Source organism: Tasmannia lanceolata, unplaced genomic scaffold (assembly GCF_043159265.1).
Source record: "Tasmannia lanceolata isolate RefF3 unplaced genomic scaffold, GAP_Taslan_0.1 ptg000008l, whole genome shotgun sequence".
NCBI lineage: Eukaryota > Viridiplantae > Streptophyta > Magnoliopsida > Canellales > Winteraceae > Tasmannia > Tasmannia lanceolata.
In genome coordinates this window covers 14,659,518-14,678,793 of record NW_027518685.1, presented here as the reverse complement: position 1 = coordinate 14,678,793, position 19,276 = coordinate 14,659,518, and the positions used below count along the sequence as shown (strand labels likewise).

Below are 19,276 nucleotides of genomic sequence, written 5' to 3'. Positions count from 1 at the left end.
TTTTGCTAAGAATCAGTTTTAAACTTAAAATTGGTTTCAAAATCTAAAACAAACATGGCCTTTGTAAGTTTAACTACAAATATGTAAATATTCACTCATTGCAGTAGGTGATAGCATACATTACACAATAATTATTATTGAGAGAATACGCCAGGCAATCCGATCCGATCGTGCACAAATTAAAAAAGAAGAAGCCCGCAACACTTTCTTTGCTTCTCAAACTCAAGACCATACACAAGAGATAACCCGAGAGATAAATCCGAAAAAGAACCCAACAGAAAAATCCGAGAAGAAAAAACCTCTTCTCCCTTTATCTTTCTCCCTTTCTCTCTCTTTTTCTCTCTCCCTCTCTCCCTCTCTCCCTTAGGCTCTGTTCTCTTGCATTCTCGGGAAATCGAATCCCGGGAAAACACCTCTTTTTTTCACGAGAAAGCTAAAATAGCGGTGTTCACTTGTTTTCCAGAGAAACTAACAGGATGAGGTGGAAAATATAAAAAAATGACATGGAAAATGCCACTAATGACGTGGAAAATGTTCTTTTCCCGCAAGTCTGAGAAACCAAATCCCACTATTTTGACGAGATTTGGTTTCCCACGGAATAAGGCTCTTTTCACACAAGTGTGAGAAACCAAATCCTTTTCCTGCACAGTTTCTTGGGGTTTCCTGCGCAAGTGAACAGGCGCGGGAAACCTTTTTCCGCATAGTTTCTTAGGATTTCTTTTCCTTTTGCCACGTCAGTTTCTCAAGTACTTTTTTTCTCAGGGATTTCCTTTCCTTTTCCCGGGAAAACAAGTGAACGGAGCCTTAAGGTAGTCGAATACACCCCAAGCTTCTACCCTTGCCGTTTCCAAAGAGAAATAATGATCTCTTTGTTTTTTCATAGGTTTTTGCCAAACCTAAAATACTTGCTATAATTGTCTTTTGCCTTCCCACCCAAGCAAGCTACGGTGGAGGGGAAATAAGGCAACTTTCCAACAATAATGGTAGCAACATAGTTTTTCTTTTTGTTGTTTGATTATGAACGGCCCAAATGGCAACTATCAAGATCGAGCATCGGACAAGTACTTCGTAGGGTTTGATTTAAATCAAGAAGTCTTTTGTTCTTCGATCACAAACTTACCATATATTAAGAACAAGCTTGTCTGCATAGGACAACTGGACAAGTACTTCTTTGTAAAGGTACACTATCCATTCACAGAGTTGTTTAAAAGGCATAGAAATGAGCAGGATCACTGCATTAGTGTGCCTACTTTGGGGTGAAGATGATGGTTCATGAATTTTTGAGGGAAACTCATGTCACATTATCCTTTTGAAATGAGAAATGCAAACCTTTTCAAGAGTCTTATATGGTAAGGAGAGAGAAAGAAGATAAAAAGATACAGTTGTTTTTTTGTAGGACCACAGAAAATAACTTAAGTTCTCCTTGTTGATTTGAAGCTTGTGAGAAACCATAATTTTTCCAAAGGAATAGTAGCCTAGGAACTGATTTAAGCTATGCATTTGGGCTTGGTAAAGGCAGGGAAGCAATAGTTCATGTCACCTGGCCCTTGAAAATGGGAGCCATATCTAGGGGCGTCAATGGACCCAAACGGTCAGATCGAATGTTAATGGACAGGATTTGGGCTCACCATGCACCCGGTTCCTAAATGTGTCCATTGGATTCATATCCTAAGGTCTAAACTTAATTTTGGATTGTGACCGATTTTTAATTGTAAACAAAATGTAATGGATCGTCCTAGATCCAAATGGAGGGTCCAAGGCACAAAGATATAGAACCCGAAAAAGTAAACAAGAGAAGCCTTAATCCCTTACCACCCTTTAAGACAAATTAAGCCTATAAGCATTAAGGTTTATTAGTATTTTGATCATACATAATGTCATAAAAAAAAATTGAAGAAAAAGAAAGATAAGGTTATCCAGCCTTGAAATAATGTTAAATACTAACAGAAAAAGCTTAGTCATCCATGAATTCCTAAATATAAAGAAAACAAGTCTTCATGTTAGACCAACCACAAGATTCTAAACCGGCATTTGAACCTTTTTAAGTGCTTTTTTGGGTTAGTATGGCCAACCATCAATCGTCATAATTCAGAGAGAGAGAGAGAGAGAGAGAGAGAGGTGCATTGACCAAGAACCGACCAAGAACCGTTCTCCCTTATGATTTCAAGGCATCATAAGAAGAGCCAATGGTGAGCTTTTTGGTACACTTTCCTTGAAACCCTAAAAAGGAAAAGACATAAGAAAAAGGGAGAATATTGTTCACACAACATGAAGATTTCATTACATTCGACTTTGAGTGGTTCTCTTAATTCATGGAACAAAAGCCTTATTGAAACTAATTCAAAGGTGTACACACAGTGTTTGGTCAATCTTCATTAAACATTGACCTTCTCCTATCCATGAATAAATGAAAGATTTTATTTTTAAATGGAGTACTTGTGTTAAAAACAAAGCAAAAGAAGTGAGTGGAAGAAGCCTGAACCAACCACAGTTATGAAAGATGCTTGCAAAATGGCATGTCTTTGAAAAGAAACATTAAAAGCATCTACCTTTGGAAGCGATCCGGTAAGATAAAAGTTAGAGAATCCCACCATGCTCTTACATGAAAAGAAGAGAGTGGAATCATGAAATTTGAATTTGTGGTAGGTTCAATTTGGATGGTGATTAAAAAAATAAAAAAAATCATAAACACACTTCACAAGTTGATGGAGAAATGGCCCACCTGGAAGAGCATGGCACTATTGAACTTTTGATTGATTATTGGTCTCTCACTTTATCACTGGATTACTAAGAGAGGACTAGCCTTTATAAGAGGGGCCAACGTGATGAATTGATCTATTATGTAAGAAAAACTCTCCCTCCCCCTCTCTCTCGGTTAGTTTGGTCAGTAAATGAGAGAAGTACGCTCTTACAAGAGGGCCCACAGCCCACAGCCCACAGCCCACAGGAGGAATTGACCCATAAAGCAAAAACACTGGCACACATTGGAATACTTGATTGTTAGCTCTCTCTCTCTCTCTAGGTTAGTTTGGTGTCGAAGATAAGAGTACCACCCTCTTACAAGAGAACCCACAGGTGGAATTGAACCATGGAGCCAAAATAAAAAAAAAAAAAAAAAAAAATTAAACTGGCTCCCATCAGGAATAATAGATTTTTTGCCTCGAATAATAGATTTTTAGATTTTTTGCCTCTCTCTCTCTCTCTCTCTCTCTCTCTCTCTCGTGTAGCCTCTTACAAGATGACTCACCAGTGGAATTGACCCAATAGGCCAGAAAAAAAAAAACTAGCCCTCGTTTGGAATAATATATAGATTGTTAGCCTCACTCTCTCCTATCTCTTATGTGTAGCCTTCTTACAAGAGGACCCACAAATGGAATTGACAGAAAAAGGGAAAAAAAACTAGCACCCATTTAATTTGGAATAATTGATTATTAGCCTCCTCTCTCTCTCTCTCTCTCTCTCTCTAGTGTATGTAATAGGGACATAAAGGATAGACATAAGAGAGCAAATGTTTCTCAAACGCATGGGAATGGCGATGGCAATGATTGTGTCTTAGAGCCATGGCCAGCTTTCTTAACCCAATGCGAGCTAGGTGTCTTCCAAAGACACATAAACATAGAAAATTTTCGCTGACCACTTTCTTTCAGTGGACTGTGATACCCAAAATTTTAAAAGGATTGGTCGCTACAAAGGAATGTTCTCTACCACTTATTAGCTCTGTGGCATGCCAAGGCATCATCATGATGTTTATCTTCTTCACCATCATGATGTTACCTCCATGTGTCATCATAATACATCATCATGTGCATCATCATGATGTAGGACATGGAATGTGAACAGTGTTAATGGAGCTTCCTCCAAGGCCACATGAAGCAATTACACCACTTCATGATGTTGAGTGATGATAGGAAAAGGGAGTGTGATAATATCTAATGGTTGATGGATTAGAAGGAAATGGTGAATAATGATCAATAAAAAACAGTAGAAGGTCATTGCTTTGATAAGTTTTGAAGTAAAAAACTATCTAGACTCTTAGTAGAAAGGGTGTCTAGGCAATTTTGCAAAGCAATTTTGCAGATCCTCTTTTTCAGAAGCGGAAGTGCCACTTAATTAAATGAAGAAAACAATTTCTGCTAAGAGATGACTCTACTCTCTTGAAAAAGGTTTCCAATTTTTAGCCACTTCACCTTCATTCCATTTGGAGGCACCCATTAATCGTGAAAAAAATCCATGGTACCCAAATGTCACCTTAGATTGTTAACTTACCAACTTCTCAAAAAGCTTAAGCTGTTGGAGAAAGGCATTCTTTATCTTTTATACTTTAACACTTCCCCTGCACGTGTGGCCCACTTGGCAAACACGTGGCACATGTGGTCCCACTTTGGGCCGACCATCGCATGTGGATTTTTGCTATCTGGGAGGTTTGAACTCGAGACCTTTGGCTCTAATACCATGTAGAAAGCAAAGATAACAAACTAATGCAAGAAAGGGGATAACTAATGCAAGAAAGGGGATAGCAAATGAATGGTGTGTCTCATTCCAATAAAAAAGTGTGTATATATATATATATATATATATATATATATATACACATGTTACGGTAATGTAAATAAAGAATGTGAATAATACAATGAAGGCAAGTTCCCAAATCAGAGTTTAACTTTCCAAATCATGGAAAATCTCATGCCAAATATAATGCCCAAAACATGCTAAAGATAATGGAATACATGCAAGCTTTCCATTATTGGTATTTCCTATATTGCATAGCTTGCAAATCTTGCGGTTGCAATAATAAGATATCCCTAAAATCTTTTCTTGCACCATTGTAATCCCGGGAAACACTGTTTCCAATAATAAAAACCATGCTAGAGACAACCCTAAAAAATTATTCCATTGTAGGCCCAATTGTGTGAGAGCCGCACAGGAGGGCGAGACTTGAGTTAGCGAGAGCGGAGAGAGCAACAGAGATCCTTAAAAAAATACTGAAAAGAAAAATACCTACTTAAAATTGGCGTTCTGTTTTCCTAATTTGTAGGAGCTTTTCTTGCTCCCTTCACTACCACACCCTCAAGTTTTTCCTTCTCCCACGCATCCCTCACGTCTAGCTCTTTAAAAATTCTATAGAATATTTTTTCAAGAATTATTTCATGGAATATTCGTGGGCCCAATTGTGAAAGAGGATCTAAGAAAGAGGAGGGGAAAGACATAAGCGAGCTCGAGTAGAGAGAGCATGGAGATAGCATGAGAAATCCCTAAAAACAGTGAAATACCTTACTTCAAATTGGGATTTTGTTTTTCCTATTTTCAGGGATTTTCATGCTCCGATCCCCTCCCACTGTTAGGTACCTAACCAATAGGCCAAAAGGTTGAGAGTTGATGGAACGCGTTAGGCTAGGCCCATTAAACCTATCCCATACCAGCCTCGGCCTAGGTCCTAGCTAGTCCCATACCTAGGAAGGCCCTTACTCAGAACCATGAAATTCCACCTCGCTTTTGCTTTCGTCGTCCTCAACGGCTCACTATGTGACAACGACTTTCACTGTGGCATTTTTTCTAGGTAGCTCTTTCCACAGGTCGCTCCCTTCCACGGCAGCCCACTTCGTGACAACTTCACTTTGGTGGCTTTCACTTGGGCTTTTTACTAGGCAGCCTTTTTTAAGTAGTCCTCTCCATAGGCCCGCCCATTTGTGACTCGAACACTACACGTAGTGGCTACTCTAATACCAAATGTTAGGTGCCTAACCAATCCGCCAAAAGCTCTAATGGAATGCATTGAGCTAGGCCCTTTAAACCAGTCCCATGCTAGGCTAGGTCCTACCTAGTCCCGCACCTAGACAAGCCCCCACTCAGGGTCCAAAACACCCACTCTCTCAAGTCTTTTCGTCTCTGCCCATTACTCATAGCTTGCTCCACAAATATTCTATGGAATATTTTTTCATGGCTGCCAAACATGCCCCACATGCATTTTTCAAATCATGTTTCGTTATTTTGGTGTCCTAATCGTTCAGGTACCACACAAATCCATCTTGATCATCTTAGTAAAACTTTTTGTTTGTTTGTGGTGTCCCTTCTAATGTTCCAAATCTCTACCGCAGTCCTTCATATAATGAAATTACAGGTTCCTCCCTCCTGTATTCAGTCAAATTTTCACCTGATTTTTAGCCACTTCTTACCCTGTCCTCATAAAGGTTACTGTTACAATTGTATAGGAAGAGACGATTTGAGGGAGAGCATGGATAGAGCATTGTGTTTGTCCCTCTGCGCCCATCTCCTACAACTGGCCCCACTAATATTCCATACAATATTTTTTCATGGTTTCAAACATGTCCTGGGATTTATACATTTTAGTTGGTCCACTGTGCAATGGGCCATGCTTGATCAAACGATCCTAGCCGTTCATTGTCTAGTTTGAGTTTGGTGCATTGCCCACTTACAGTGGATCCCATTAAATTAGGGAAGTGATATATTTGCCCCCTTTGCTTCCCCCTTTGTTTATTTATACGAGTCTATGACTACTTTTTAGTAGTTTTTACACTAGAAGGGGGTGGTCCAGAGAAGAGGAGGGGGAACGGTTTTGTACCTTATAGGCTTATAGTGATACGTCCCAACTCCCAAGTCATGATCTCAAGAATCAAGATAGAACGAATGAGACAAAATCTCGGTGTAAGTTAAGCCTCTTATACTAACGAAGGCTAATGGCACAGTATCTTATCATGCGCTCCATTTACCTTTCCCGCGAATCAGATAAATCCAATCTAGAGAATAAAAAATGGCTCTACATTTTTCTCAAGAAATCTTTTCGAATCTGCAAATTCACCGAAGATAATCCGAACCTGCGACCGATCGGAACGCAAAAGGTATGATCCTTATTCTCTCTCTTAGGGTTTCCTCAGTGTATTTGCGTGTTAATTCTGATGTGAACTAGGGTTTCTTGATTTATGAAATCTGATAGTTGCTAACCCTAGATGCAGTAGTTTCGGTTTGTATGAATGCGAATAACTTCTGATCTAAGTAATTATTGTTTCTTTTGAATTCGTTGTGAGTTAGCTTTTTTCGTGGGAAATCAAGTTTCTGTTAGGGTTTTACGGAAGTTGCTAATGTAGAACTTAATAGGTTTTGGATTTTTGATGAAATTCCGACATGAATTAAATTTATGGATTTTTTTTTTGAAATATGGATTTTTTTGAAGTTACTGTGAATTTTTCTGTTTTCTGCAGGTTTATAATACAGCGCTTGAAAGAGAGACTTAATTAATCTCACGTCCAGGGAGATATCCTCAAGAACAACAGAAGTATAGGCGAAGAAGAAGATTATTTTTCATTCATGATTTGCAAAGAAAGTTACAATCGTTCTTTTATTCTCTAAAATCTCTCTCTCACACTACTTTCCCTACTAAAAAGATTTGTAACATATCACTTTCCAAATAAAATAAATAAAAGCTAATATAAGATAACTACTAATAATATCTAAGCTAATATAGGGTAGCTACTAATAATATCTTAGACTAAGAATAACTATTTAGATAGGTTCGTATCATTTCCGTCTCCTTCAAAATGACCTTGTCCTCAAGGTCTAAAATTTGAAAATTGTTGCTGAAAGTCACGCCAGTGTCCTCATGTGCCATCATTCCTTGCTTAGATTTTTGCATAACCTTACTCATCTTCTGAGACTCCATTGTCTGAACATCACTCGACGTGGAACCGCGTAGAACAATTTTTTTGCCATCACGTGAAAAATCATTTGTAAATTTGTAAAATCCCACATTATTAGGCCTAACGTTGTCAACCATTGTACCCCTAGAACCATATCGTAGTGCCTAATGGCAATAAACGTGCCTCAACACAAAATTATTTCCACGCATCGTCCACTGAAATTCACTACAGATCCCTGTACTATAAAGTCGAGTACCATCCGCAACAGTCACCGGCAAGGGATTTGTTTTCTACGTGACACAACCTGATCGTTTCACCAATCGTGGGTCCAGGAAGTTATGTGTGCTCCCGGAATCCACAAGGATCATAATCGGCATTTTTTTTACAAACCCCCTGATACGCATAGTTGGGAATGATGGCGAACCTGTAAGTGCGAACACAGATATCTGTAAATCCGCAAGTGGAACTTCTTCTGGAGAAAGATCAGTATCTTCCATTTCTGCCTCTACCTTGTCGTTATCACAACCTTCTAATAGAAACAGTTGAGGCCGCTTACAACAGTGTCTCGTTACAAACTTCTCATTACAATTGTAGCAGAGGCCTTTTTCTTGACGCTCCATCATTTGTTTTTCGGTGAGGTGTTTGATGGAAGGAAGGCCATTGTTACCACCAAATTGAGGTTTTGGACCTAGCGGTGAAGGCAGTAGAGCAAGTTCGGTAGTAGAGTAGGTTTAAGAGGGGGGGTCGAAGACGACAAGTAATAGCATCAACTGATTCCTCTTGTAACTCAATGGCCTGATCAAGAGTTGTAGGTTTGTGTAATTGCACACCTGGTCGAATCTCATCTTTAAGTCCCGCAAGGAACGTACTTACAAAAAATTGATCAGGATGATCTTCAGTTTTACTCGATAGATTTTCAAAACGCTCTTGATGTGCTGCAACCGTCCCAGTCTGTCGAAGCCTCATAATATCTCCAATGGGATCATCTCCCACTCTTGGTCCAAAACGCTTACAAATAGCCTTTTTGAAGACCGGCCAAGAAACAATTCCATGGGTGTGCTCAAACCATTGGAACCATTGAACAGCTTTCCCTTCCAAGTGAATTGAAGCTAGGGCCACCCTTTGCTCCGTATCAATTTTATTAACCCCAAAAAATTTGTCGCAACGATAAACCCAACCCTTCGGATCATCGCCCGCAAATTTAGGAAAATCAATCTTCGCATAGCGGGGTTGAAAAGTATCTGAAGGAGGAGCCAAGATTCGTGGAAAAACAACCTCACTCTGATAAGTAATGTTGCCTCCAATTTCTGAATCGGTGGGTACGGTTGGAATGGTAGTCGCTCCCAAGCGTCGTAGAATTTCTGTAAATTGAGTTGTAGTTGAAGCCTCTAATTGAGCAACAACATCCTGCAACGTGAGCTCTTCCGAACGATGAGAGGCGGATTCTTGCAATTTAGAAATTGCGGTAGAATGGAGTTTCAATTCCGCCTCAATTTGTTCAAGTCTGGTTCCATCTGCCATGATTATTGATACGCAAGCCGAAGATCGTCGGCTCTGATACCACTTAATACGGCGCTTGGAAGAGAGACTTAATTAATCTCACGTCCGGAAAGATATCCTCAAGAACAACAGAAGTACAGAATCAGAAGAAGATTATTTTTCATTGATGATTTGCAAAGAAAGTTACAATCGTTCTTTTATTCTCTAAAATCTCTCTCACTCTACTTTCCCTACTAAAAAGATCTGTAACATATCACTTTGCAAATAAAATAAATAAAAGCTAATATAGGATAACTAGTAATAATATCTAAGCTAATATAGGGTAACTACTAATAATATCTTAGACTAAGAATAACTATTAAGATAGGTTTGTATCAGTTTAGGGTTTTGGTGTGATCACGTTCAACAAATTTATGGTTTTACATTCGATTTTCTTTCATTTTGTAGATCTTTGTTTCTGATTGCTTTAGTTAACAATGAGTTTATAATGGCTGAGTTTTAGGTTTGTAGATGTTGCTAACTTTTATTTTCCAATACTTTTTAGTATTTATGGTTGTTTCTAATTCGCTCTTGTTGCAAGTCTAATGCTTTTGAGCTGTTTCTTTTTAATGGGGTTGAATTTACATTGATACTTTTGTTGTTTCTGAATGTGTCATTAAGTTATTTTCTGAGTAATTTTAGGTTTAAGAATGCAATTTTCTCTTGATTTGAGTCAAATTTAGAGTATATCGCACATATGTGTATGTACATATATATAGCATGTCTTGTATTTCTGAAAATGGAGAGATGTACCCTGCATATGTCTTTGTAATCTATACTGCATTCTTACAAATAATGACGTTCTATCTAGTGTCTGTTAATTCTTTTATTTGCTTGAATGTAATTCGTGTTCCATCTAGGGTACTCCCTCAAAATAGTGACAATTTCTAAAACTTTCAAATTTCTAGGATCTAAATAAGCCTGCTCCAACGTTTGCTTCGCTACCATTTAACTTCTTTATTTCATTTGTGTTATAGGACCTATGAAGTGAAGACATATAAGGCGAAGATTGAGATATAAAAGGAAACCAGTATACAAGAAAGGCTAACACTACGTCAATTTTCACCTTTCAGAAAAAAAAAAACGCAATACATAAATTTTCAGAGGGATTAAGAAAATCTGGCTCAAAGTTCAATTGCAACATGTCTCCCTCTATTACAAAAATGCAAGAGTATGAAAGACTTGGAGCACATTCTGGCACGAATGATCATTGTAGGTCTTTTCAAAGATTCTTTGACAGCAAGCAAGATAGCATCATTATGTGCAATTTATGGTGCAAGAAATTCAGAATATGTGGCTTTGTTATTGAAGCAGGTTGAGGGACCTACCTCCTTCATGTGGAATACTGTTATTAGAGGATATGAGCAAAGCTCTAACCCATGGGAAGCCATACATTTGTACCATCAAATGTTACAAAACATGGTCTTGCCTGACAAGTTCACCTTCCCTTTTGTGCTCAAAGCGTGCACTCGTGTTCATGCACTTTTAGAAGGGGAGCAAATCCATTGTCAAATTCTGAAGAGTCCACATCAAATGGACATGTTTGTGCAAAATTCCATCATTTTAATGTATGTGAAGTGTGGGAAGATTGAAGCTGCCCGTACTTCATTTGATCTAACGGCACACAAAAACTCTATTTGTTGGAACACCATGATTGATGGATATATCAAACATGGAAACATCAAAGCTGCGTGCCAGCTGTTTGATGAGATGCCACAGCGAGACTTGTTCACTTGGAACGCTATTATTGATGGACATACAAAATGCGGACACATTGAAGTTGCACGAAAATTGTTCAATGAAATGCCCATAAGGGATATTGTCTCGTGGAATTGCATGATATATGGTTATGCTAAACGTGGAAACATGAAAGCTGCAAGGGAGTTGTTTGATAAAACACCCTTGAGAGATGTGGTTACTTGGACCATTATTGTCAATGGATATGCAAAATATGGTAAAATTGAAATTGCTCATATTTTGTTTGAAAAAATGCCATTTAAGAGCTTGATCTCTTGGAATTCTATGCTTGATGGATATGCCAAATTTGGCAATATTCAGGCTGCACTGACGTTGTTTGAACTAACGCCGCATAGGAATTTGACCTCATGGAATATTATGCTTGATGCTTATGCAAAATGCAAAAAGATAAAAATTGCACGCCAATTGTTTGATAAAATGCCTGAAAGGGATATTTTCTCTTGGAACATCATGATTGATGCCTATGCTAGTGGTGGAAGCATAAATATTGCACAAGAATTATTTGATGCCATGCCCCAAAGAGATGTGGTCTCTTGGAATGCATTAATTGCGGGTTACAAACAAAATGGCCAGTCCAAGGAGGCCATTGAACTCTTTCACCACATGCAAATGGTAGGGGAGAAACCCGATTGTTCCACTCTAGCAATTGTTCTTTCAGCTATAGCTGACTTGGGTCTTTTTGCCCAAGGTAGATGGATTCATACTTATGTGGATAAGAACAAATTCTCTTTGGATGGTATTGTTGGTGTTGCCATCATAGACATGTACTGCAAATGTGGAAATGTAGATATTGCTTTGGGGATATTTGATTGCATAACTCATAGAAACATAGATCATTGGAACTCAATGATATCAGGGCTTGCAATACATGGATGTGGCAATGATGCCATTCGTTTGTTTGAGGAAATGCGGCGATCGGCAGAAAGACCTGATGATATAAGTTTCATTGGCGTTCTAAGTGCTTGTAGTCATTCAGGTTTGGTACATGAGGGATGCCTATATTTTGAGCTCATGAGCCTTCAATATGGCATAACACCCAAGATCCAACATTACGGTTGTATGGTTGACCTTCTAAGTCGTGCGGGGCATTTAGAGGAGGCAAGGGAGCTTGTTAAGTACATGCCCATGAGACCCAACAATGTAGTTTGGAGGGCTCTTCTTGGAGCTTCTAGGAATCATGGAAATATTGAAATTGCCGAGCATGCAGCAAAGCACTTAATTGAATTGGAACCTGACGATACTAGTTCTTATGTGCTTTTGTCTAACATATACAGTGCCAAGGGGCGATGGAAGTGTGTAACGGAAATAAGGAAAATGATGACAGACAGGGGTATAGTAAAGGCTCCTGGCTGTAGTTCCATTGAATTAAATGGTATAGTTCATGAATTCATTGTAGGAGATATTTCACATTCTCAAATCATGGAGATACATATCTTGTTGCATGAGATGTCCGAAGCATTGGTATGGGCAGGATATGCACCAGACACAAAACACTCAATGTTTGACACCGATGACTAGTAATACCTTTTCTTATTCATAATGTCGCATAGATGTTTCTATTCTTTTCTTGGGACTGTTTTCTAGGAACGACAGGACCTTGTATCATAGCAGGAGTTATTCCTTTGTTTCTTTGTAAGACATCATTCCTACCAATTTTTTTGAGAAGGAAAAGCAAAAATAACAAATTTTGTACCAACAAATGTTTTGAACATATCTGTTGTTAAAACAACAAATGTTGTACCAATTCAATTTTATCACCACCTTTGCCCTTTCGGTTCATCAAGTAGTCGTTCATGGCAATTGGTTTCCATGCGATATCAATCTCTTGTAGCTACACATTTTTAACAACAATGGATATTATTATAGGTTTGTGGACACCATGAAATCTGCATTATTAAGTTCATGCTATTATTTATCCATTTCTGTAAGCATTTGCAAGATTGAGTAGTACAGTCCCGGATCACTTTTGTAAAGCTAATAAATTTAATTCTGATTCACAAATTGAAGTCAGTTAATAGGAGATACTCCAGCCATAAAGATAGAAGGTAGCTCTATACCTGAGGTTTGGATTGATTCCGTTATCTACATAAAAGACATTCACTCTACTGTATTGGGAATTTTTGAGAACTTGAGCTCCCACATAAAATTGCTAACCTATTAGTATTACTTTACACACACATTGTATATATACACACTACACACACACACACACACCATAGGAATAATCTTGGTCTTCTTTTTTTTTTTTTTTTGAAACTTGACATATTTCATTAATATTCAGATAGCAATCGGGACCAGGAGTCCCAGCCTGCAGTACAAAATATTAAAGTGAATTGAGACGGGCATACCCGGGACCAATTCAAAAATAACCAAAAAACATTTACAGTAGAGTGTAAGCATTCCTATTCTCTATTTTGTAGCGATTCTTTTCATCTTTTCTTACAAGCCTGTGCAGTTATCACCTGTACCTGTTAGGACTATAGCTAACTCCTAACCAACAACCTGGGAACTCAAAACAGCACCCTCTTGGACTTTCAGCATGATTGAAAACTCAAAAACCACTAAAATTTGCCTCCTTAAACTTCGACACTTCAGAGCTAAGACAGTCCAAAAAAAAATAGCATAGTTAAATTATCCAGACAAGAGGCCTAAGCGAAAGAATGAATCTCTCAAGCTACGGCTATAAGAAAGTAGTTTCTGAATAATCAACAAATCAATCATAAAGCTATTTTGACGATAGATTCCTGGGGTAATGCAGAAGAGATCCATCCTTCAAGATCTACGATCCCAAGATCTGAAGCTTCAAAAATCATAGGCCCGCCTGAATTCTCTTAATGCCTTCTTTTTCCTATCCTATTCATTTCGATGTCTGTTTCTTTTATGTTCTTCCTCTATTCCTATTTTCCTTTTCCTTTTTCCTTCTCATTCTATCCAGCTAGATGTTTTTTCATTTCCTTTCTCTATTCTTATCTCCTTCTTCTTCCTCCCCCCCCGCCCCCAATTTTTTTCCCCAAGGCCGGAAGGCCTTTCATACAGGTTACTACCCTCGGCCCCCTTATCCCCATTATCCTTTCCAACATCTCTTCTTCCTTCAGATCCCTGATAGCCATAGAACGAAATAAGTTTTTTGTGGCTTCCAGATTATCATTGAAACCTATTCCGAAGACATCCCCTATTGCCAGAAGTTCATCCATTTCCTCAGGAAGAACGACTTTATCTTCTTCTGATTCCAGAAAGTCCACCAACCTTGAATCCGCTTCCTGTCTATCCTCACCCCCACCTATCCGATTTCGAATCTCCAAACTAACTTCTCGGTCTAGGGAGTCTCTTGACTCCAGGGAAACACCTTCTGAGAAATCCATCAAACTCTCCAAATGCTCAATCTTTGCAGCCTTAACCTCCTCCCAACTCTGGTGACGAGCTTAACGCTCCTCTTCCAGAGCCTTCTTGAAGAAATCCAACTTGTAAATTCCGACAAAGGCCTCCTCTTGTTGGCCAGGGCTTCCCGCTTGAATTGTTTCCATTGTCTCTTCAAAATGCTCATAGTAATTTCCTTGGGTGTCGGACATTCTTCGGTCGCCATTTTTTCGTCATTTTCCAGATTTCGAAGGAACTATAAATCATTGACCTCGAATGAGACTGCCTTCCTCTAGGAAGAAGTAGAGTTGAAAGCTATGGAGGATGAAAGGGCTTTGAAGGGCTTGTCAAAATCTTTAAGGAGAAGGCTAAACTGGGATTATTTGGTTCCTCTTTCCTTCGGAAGCCCAAAAGGTTTCTTTTAAAGAGAGATAGACCTCCCTTTGTAGCTAATAAGTAATTTTTCCTCTTTCCTTCGGAATGCTCCTAGTCTTCTAGATGTAGGAATATTTCAAAGATTTCTTTTCACCTTTCTCTAGTCATCTTTCACCCGGTTTGCTAACCCTTCACAATCATAATATTATGGAAGAATTCGACTATATACAAAAATCCCTTAGTAGACTAGATTACTTCCTTACAATAAGCTTTTCTTCACTCTAAAAGCTAGGTGACGTTGCAGTAAAAATCTTACCATATGTAGGAGCAACCACTAGTCCATAGTATGGTTTTGAATTTCCTTGAAATGGCCGAAATGTTTTCATTTCCTTCCCACCGAAACAAAACCTCAATGAATTCCTTCCACGTCATTATTTCCGACCGAAATTCGACTGAAATAGTTGTCGAAACGACAGAAAACGTGGAATGATGTTATGATTTACATTTCATTTCATTAACGTAGACAATGATATTTGGTAGGCAACATCATTGAACTCCATAATAAAATATCCGAATTGTATCCGTGGGATGTAAATCAGCATGGGACCAATAATACCTTGTAACTGTTTGTGGTATTGGCATAGAGTTGGGGTCCTTGGAGGGGAGACTAGTCGTTGTATTTTCTTATAATTCATTAAATTGTACTTTTTTTTATTGACTTTACTGTTATAGACGTGCAACAACGCATGTCACTGGCCATTCGATGTGATTAAGCCATTCTGGATGGCTTTCTTGCTCATTTGATGGTTTCTAAGTATGTATTTGTGCTTATTCTAGCATTTCCCATACGTTTCATCTTAAAATTTCACCATTTGCATGTCTTTCCATACGTTTTCATGATTTTACAAGATTTCCACTGAAACTGAAATGTTTCCATTTCCGCACTGTCTGAAACCCAAACCGAGATATAAAACCTTGGTCAATAGTTAGATGTTATATTGCATGCTCTTCTCTTTATTTTACCATCCTTAAAAGGGTAAGTGTGATAGGCTTATTTGAATCATTGCTGCCATGATTGTTGCCTCTCTTTTTGTTGAACATTTATATTAGTGAGTGCTATTGGCTGATATGTTTTATTAATTGTTGCCCCTTTACCTATGATACATGAGGGATTAAAGGACTTGTTGATCGACCTTTTAGTGACTTGGTAGGCTTCTGCTAACATCCCACAACTCTTTGGTTCTATACCCCTCACATTATGAGTATTTTTTACTTTGATAATGTTTGAGTACTTTGACATGAATTGCTTTGTTGATGATTTGAAATGATTGGCCTTGGTCATTCTGATTAAAACCCTGTAAATGTTTTTCTTGACTTCATCCACGCCCACAATTTGATCTGCTATGTTTCCAATCATGTTCGTTGATCCTTATAGTCAAAATATCAAATCAGAACTTCAATGTACACCAAAAAAGTGTTGGCAAACTAGGATCTAATCAGAAAAATAGTGAACATTCTTCACGCCAAGAACCAGACTGACATTAGGAGTAAAATACTTGGCCCATGTGCGCACGCTCACACACACACACACACACACACACATACAAAAAGCTGATCCGATGTAAGAAATTGTATTTGGTTTGTTTAGATCGATTGTTTGTACCATGCCCTCCTCTCTTTAAGTATAATGGATTACCTAGATTTATGATAACATGATCATTAGTCTTGTATAAAAGATAAGAAAGATTTTTTATTGACAATGAAATTTTAATCGCTGGGCTAGTGTTGGTGGTAGAAATGCTGGTTATAATTGTGCTAACATCCTTATATGTGTGATTTGTCTCACATTTTGTACTACACTTTCTTCATGATATTGGAGTTTCTGAACATCCTCATTGATTTTGAAATGATTGCTCTTGCTCATTCTAATTAAAACGTTGCTTTAGCTTCTTTTGTTCACACATGTCCATGATTGGTTGAGTACCGCATCAACTACCACCCCCTTCAGGAGTAGGACTAGTCCCTACGGATACACGCAACGACCCACTCACCACGTGTATCAGGTAAGTCGGGGGCGGGATTCAAACACTTGTCAACAGGGAGCAAACCCGTGACTTTATGCCGAAGAGCCAACGCCTCGGTGGGTATCAACTATGCTCTTTTATCCTTCATAAGCAAGTATTTCCTTCCACTTTTTCATTCCTTCACAATTATGTGAAGCCTGATGCAGAGCTAGACATAGTTGGGGACGTTGCTACGGAATTGGAATCGGGTTACCTACAAAAGGAAGAACACCCAAAGCAATTGCGGCGGTCTGCACGGCTCAAAGGTCACCATTCGGGTGCTTCCCGGGATGAATAGTTGCTGATCAACTACAAAAAAATACCAAGTAGATCTTTGACAATTCTGTCCAAGAATCTCTCTTACATAATTTAAGGTAAATAAGGGTAAAACAGTCTTTTAGATAGACCCAATACAGCAATAACCCTAATAACATTTTGGGGGAGTGAAAAAAAAAAAAAAACATTTTGGGGGAGTGAAAAAAAAAAAAAAAAACAGAAAAGAGAAGAGGAACCTGACTGAGAAGGGGAGGAATCGGCTGCCTTGAGGGCAAAGCTTTCTGGAAACTCAGGCGCAGGTATTGCGAGTACCTCCGCCCTATGTTCCAGTTATCCATTTCCCCTGTTGCAAGCAGGAATTCAACTCAGTAGTGTAGAATTTCTTTTCTGTTGTCCTATCTACAGAAATTTCATTTGAAGTAGATTGTCTTCCATTAGAGTGCCATCCCCTTGTTAATGGATTGAAACCAGAGTATTCTATCATTTTCAGATTACTACATTGTTGTTAATGAATGCTGGGTATTCATGAGTGAATGGAGTTTTGTCATTTCTTTAATTCTCTTTGGGCTTGCTATGTCATTGATCAGTAAATAACATGTGGTTTTATTACACATATGGAGGGAGAGATGGGTGTTTGAATTTCATATGGTGATAAGTAGGATGAGGCCACAGCAAATTGGAATATCCGAAAGGTGTTCGAAATATAGTCCAGGAGAAATGCCGATCAAGAGTGAGCCTAGACCCTTGTCCTTTTCTCCTCGTGAATATGGACAGTGTTTAATTTTAATAGAATTGGTCCATGATTTAATGCTCTATTGGGAAGACCTTCATTTAATCAAAGTGGCCCAGACCATGTTTGGTTTGGATACTCTCTTGAGCGTTGGAATTGAGTCTCCAATAGTTATTATTTCCCACTTCCCAATTAATCCCTATACAGTCCTAAGATGACCCTCCATCTATAAACCCATGGTTAATTATAGCCTTCATAACAGCTCGCTCTTTGAAATTTCATGTGGTTTCAAGCTGATCCAACGGACTATTTACATAGATTCAGCTCTTCGTTCCAAATTCTCACAAGGATTGCATTTCATTTATATTGAAGGCGCTGTCATGAGTGCTTAGATTGCACATACTTTGGAAAAATCTGCTGACCCGCTGATAGGCTTTCATTACAGGTTTCTGCAATTGGCTAGCTTACATCCTTCCGGATAAACTAAACTAGCTGGGTTGCATCATTAATTTTGGTATCAGAGCCAGCTAGCTGAGTTATATAGCTCTGCTGATTTTGGGGCAGAAGAATTTGCAACAGTTTCAAATAGAGGTTTCAGAGTGCACCGTCGACATGGCCCCCAAAATAGGAGCTGAAACTTCAGTTGAGGGTAACCCAGTGAATGAGCAGCAAGAAGTTTCTTGGGCAGAATTAAATGAAAATGCAGGAACACATGATGGAGAGAATGGACAGACAACAGGACCATATTGACATTCTGGTTGAGCAGCTAACTAGGCTTAACACCCATCGTGATCCTCAATCCAGAGAGCTGACAGATGATGCTCAAAGTGTTGGCGAAGAGGCAGATGCACCACGTAGAATGTAGAGACGGCCTCCAATGAGGCGAAACCAATTTCCATTCCAACCGCCTCCATTTCAGCATGCACCCCACAAAATGTAAAGTGAAACTAGCTGGGTTTGAAGTTAATCTAGAACGGGAAGTAAAAAGTGAAAGTTGATAGAGCTGAAGATGAGACGTAAACAGAGCATATAAATAGGTAAAAATTAAGAAAATGAGATCGTATCCCCACAAAATGTAAAAAAATGTGGAATTGACCACATCGTCAGTGAATTCCACTTTAGCCTTTATTTCCCAAGCTAATTCTAAGTAAAATGAGCTCGTATCCTAATGAAATCTCATTTCAGAAGTCTTTTCATTTCCAAAAAGGAGTTGAAAACATATAAGAGTGCAGGAATGGAAGATCAAAATGCAGATAATATGATGATTCAGCGTGCAAATCTTCAACAAATATCGTTGTTTTCAATGTTTCTAGGCTTTCTACGCTGGTTTTTGCAGCAAAAGATGAAAAGCCTCACCATAAAAACGGGTTTTGCATTTCAATACCCAGGTGAAAGAAAGACAACCTGAATAACACCAACTAGTGCCCACCATGCCACATGAACACATACTATTTTACATAAAAAAAGAAGGAACTCTTTGAGCCATTTAATTTACACAATATTATTGAAGGGTTAGGATTATACCA

At 38.6% G+C, this 19,276-nt stretch overlaps 1 protein-coding gene across 2 annotated transcripts; it reads left to right on the top strand.

The window, feature by feature from the left end:
• The first annotated feature begins 6,586 nt into the window (after window positions 1-6,586).
• On the top strand, window positions 6,587-18,901 carry LOC143884498 (pentatricopeptide repeat-containing protein At1g08070, chloroplastic-like). Of its 2 annotated transcripts, none has more exons than XR_013252937.1 (2): window positions 6,587-6,857; window positions 16,628-18,901. XR_013252937.1 is itself a non-coding variant. In XM_077388118.1 (2 exons), exon 2 carries the CDS (start codon window positions 10,365-10,367, stop codon window positions 12,465-12,467), a length of 2,103 nt encoding a protein of 700 aa, XP_077244233.1. In that variant the 5' UTR covers window positions 6,650-6,857; window positions 10,169-10,364; the 3' UTR covers window positions 12,468-12,587. The 2 variants fall into 2 exon arrangements, 1 of the variants encoding a protein (XP_077244233.1); XM_077388118.1 differs by lacking the exon at window positions 16,628-18,901 and adding an exon at window positions 10,169-12,587 and having other exon boundaries at window positions 6,650-6,857.
• Window positions 18,902-19,276: the final 375 nt, after the last annotated feature.

Excerpts from the sequence above, each read along its gene's own strand:
- LOC143884498 (XM_077388118.1), top strand. The coding sequence starts at position 10,365 with ATGAAAGACTTGGAGCACATTCTGGCACGAATGATCATTGTAGGTCTT.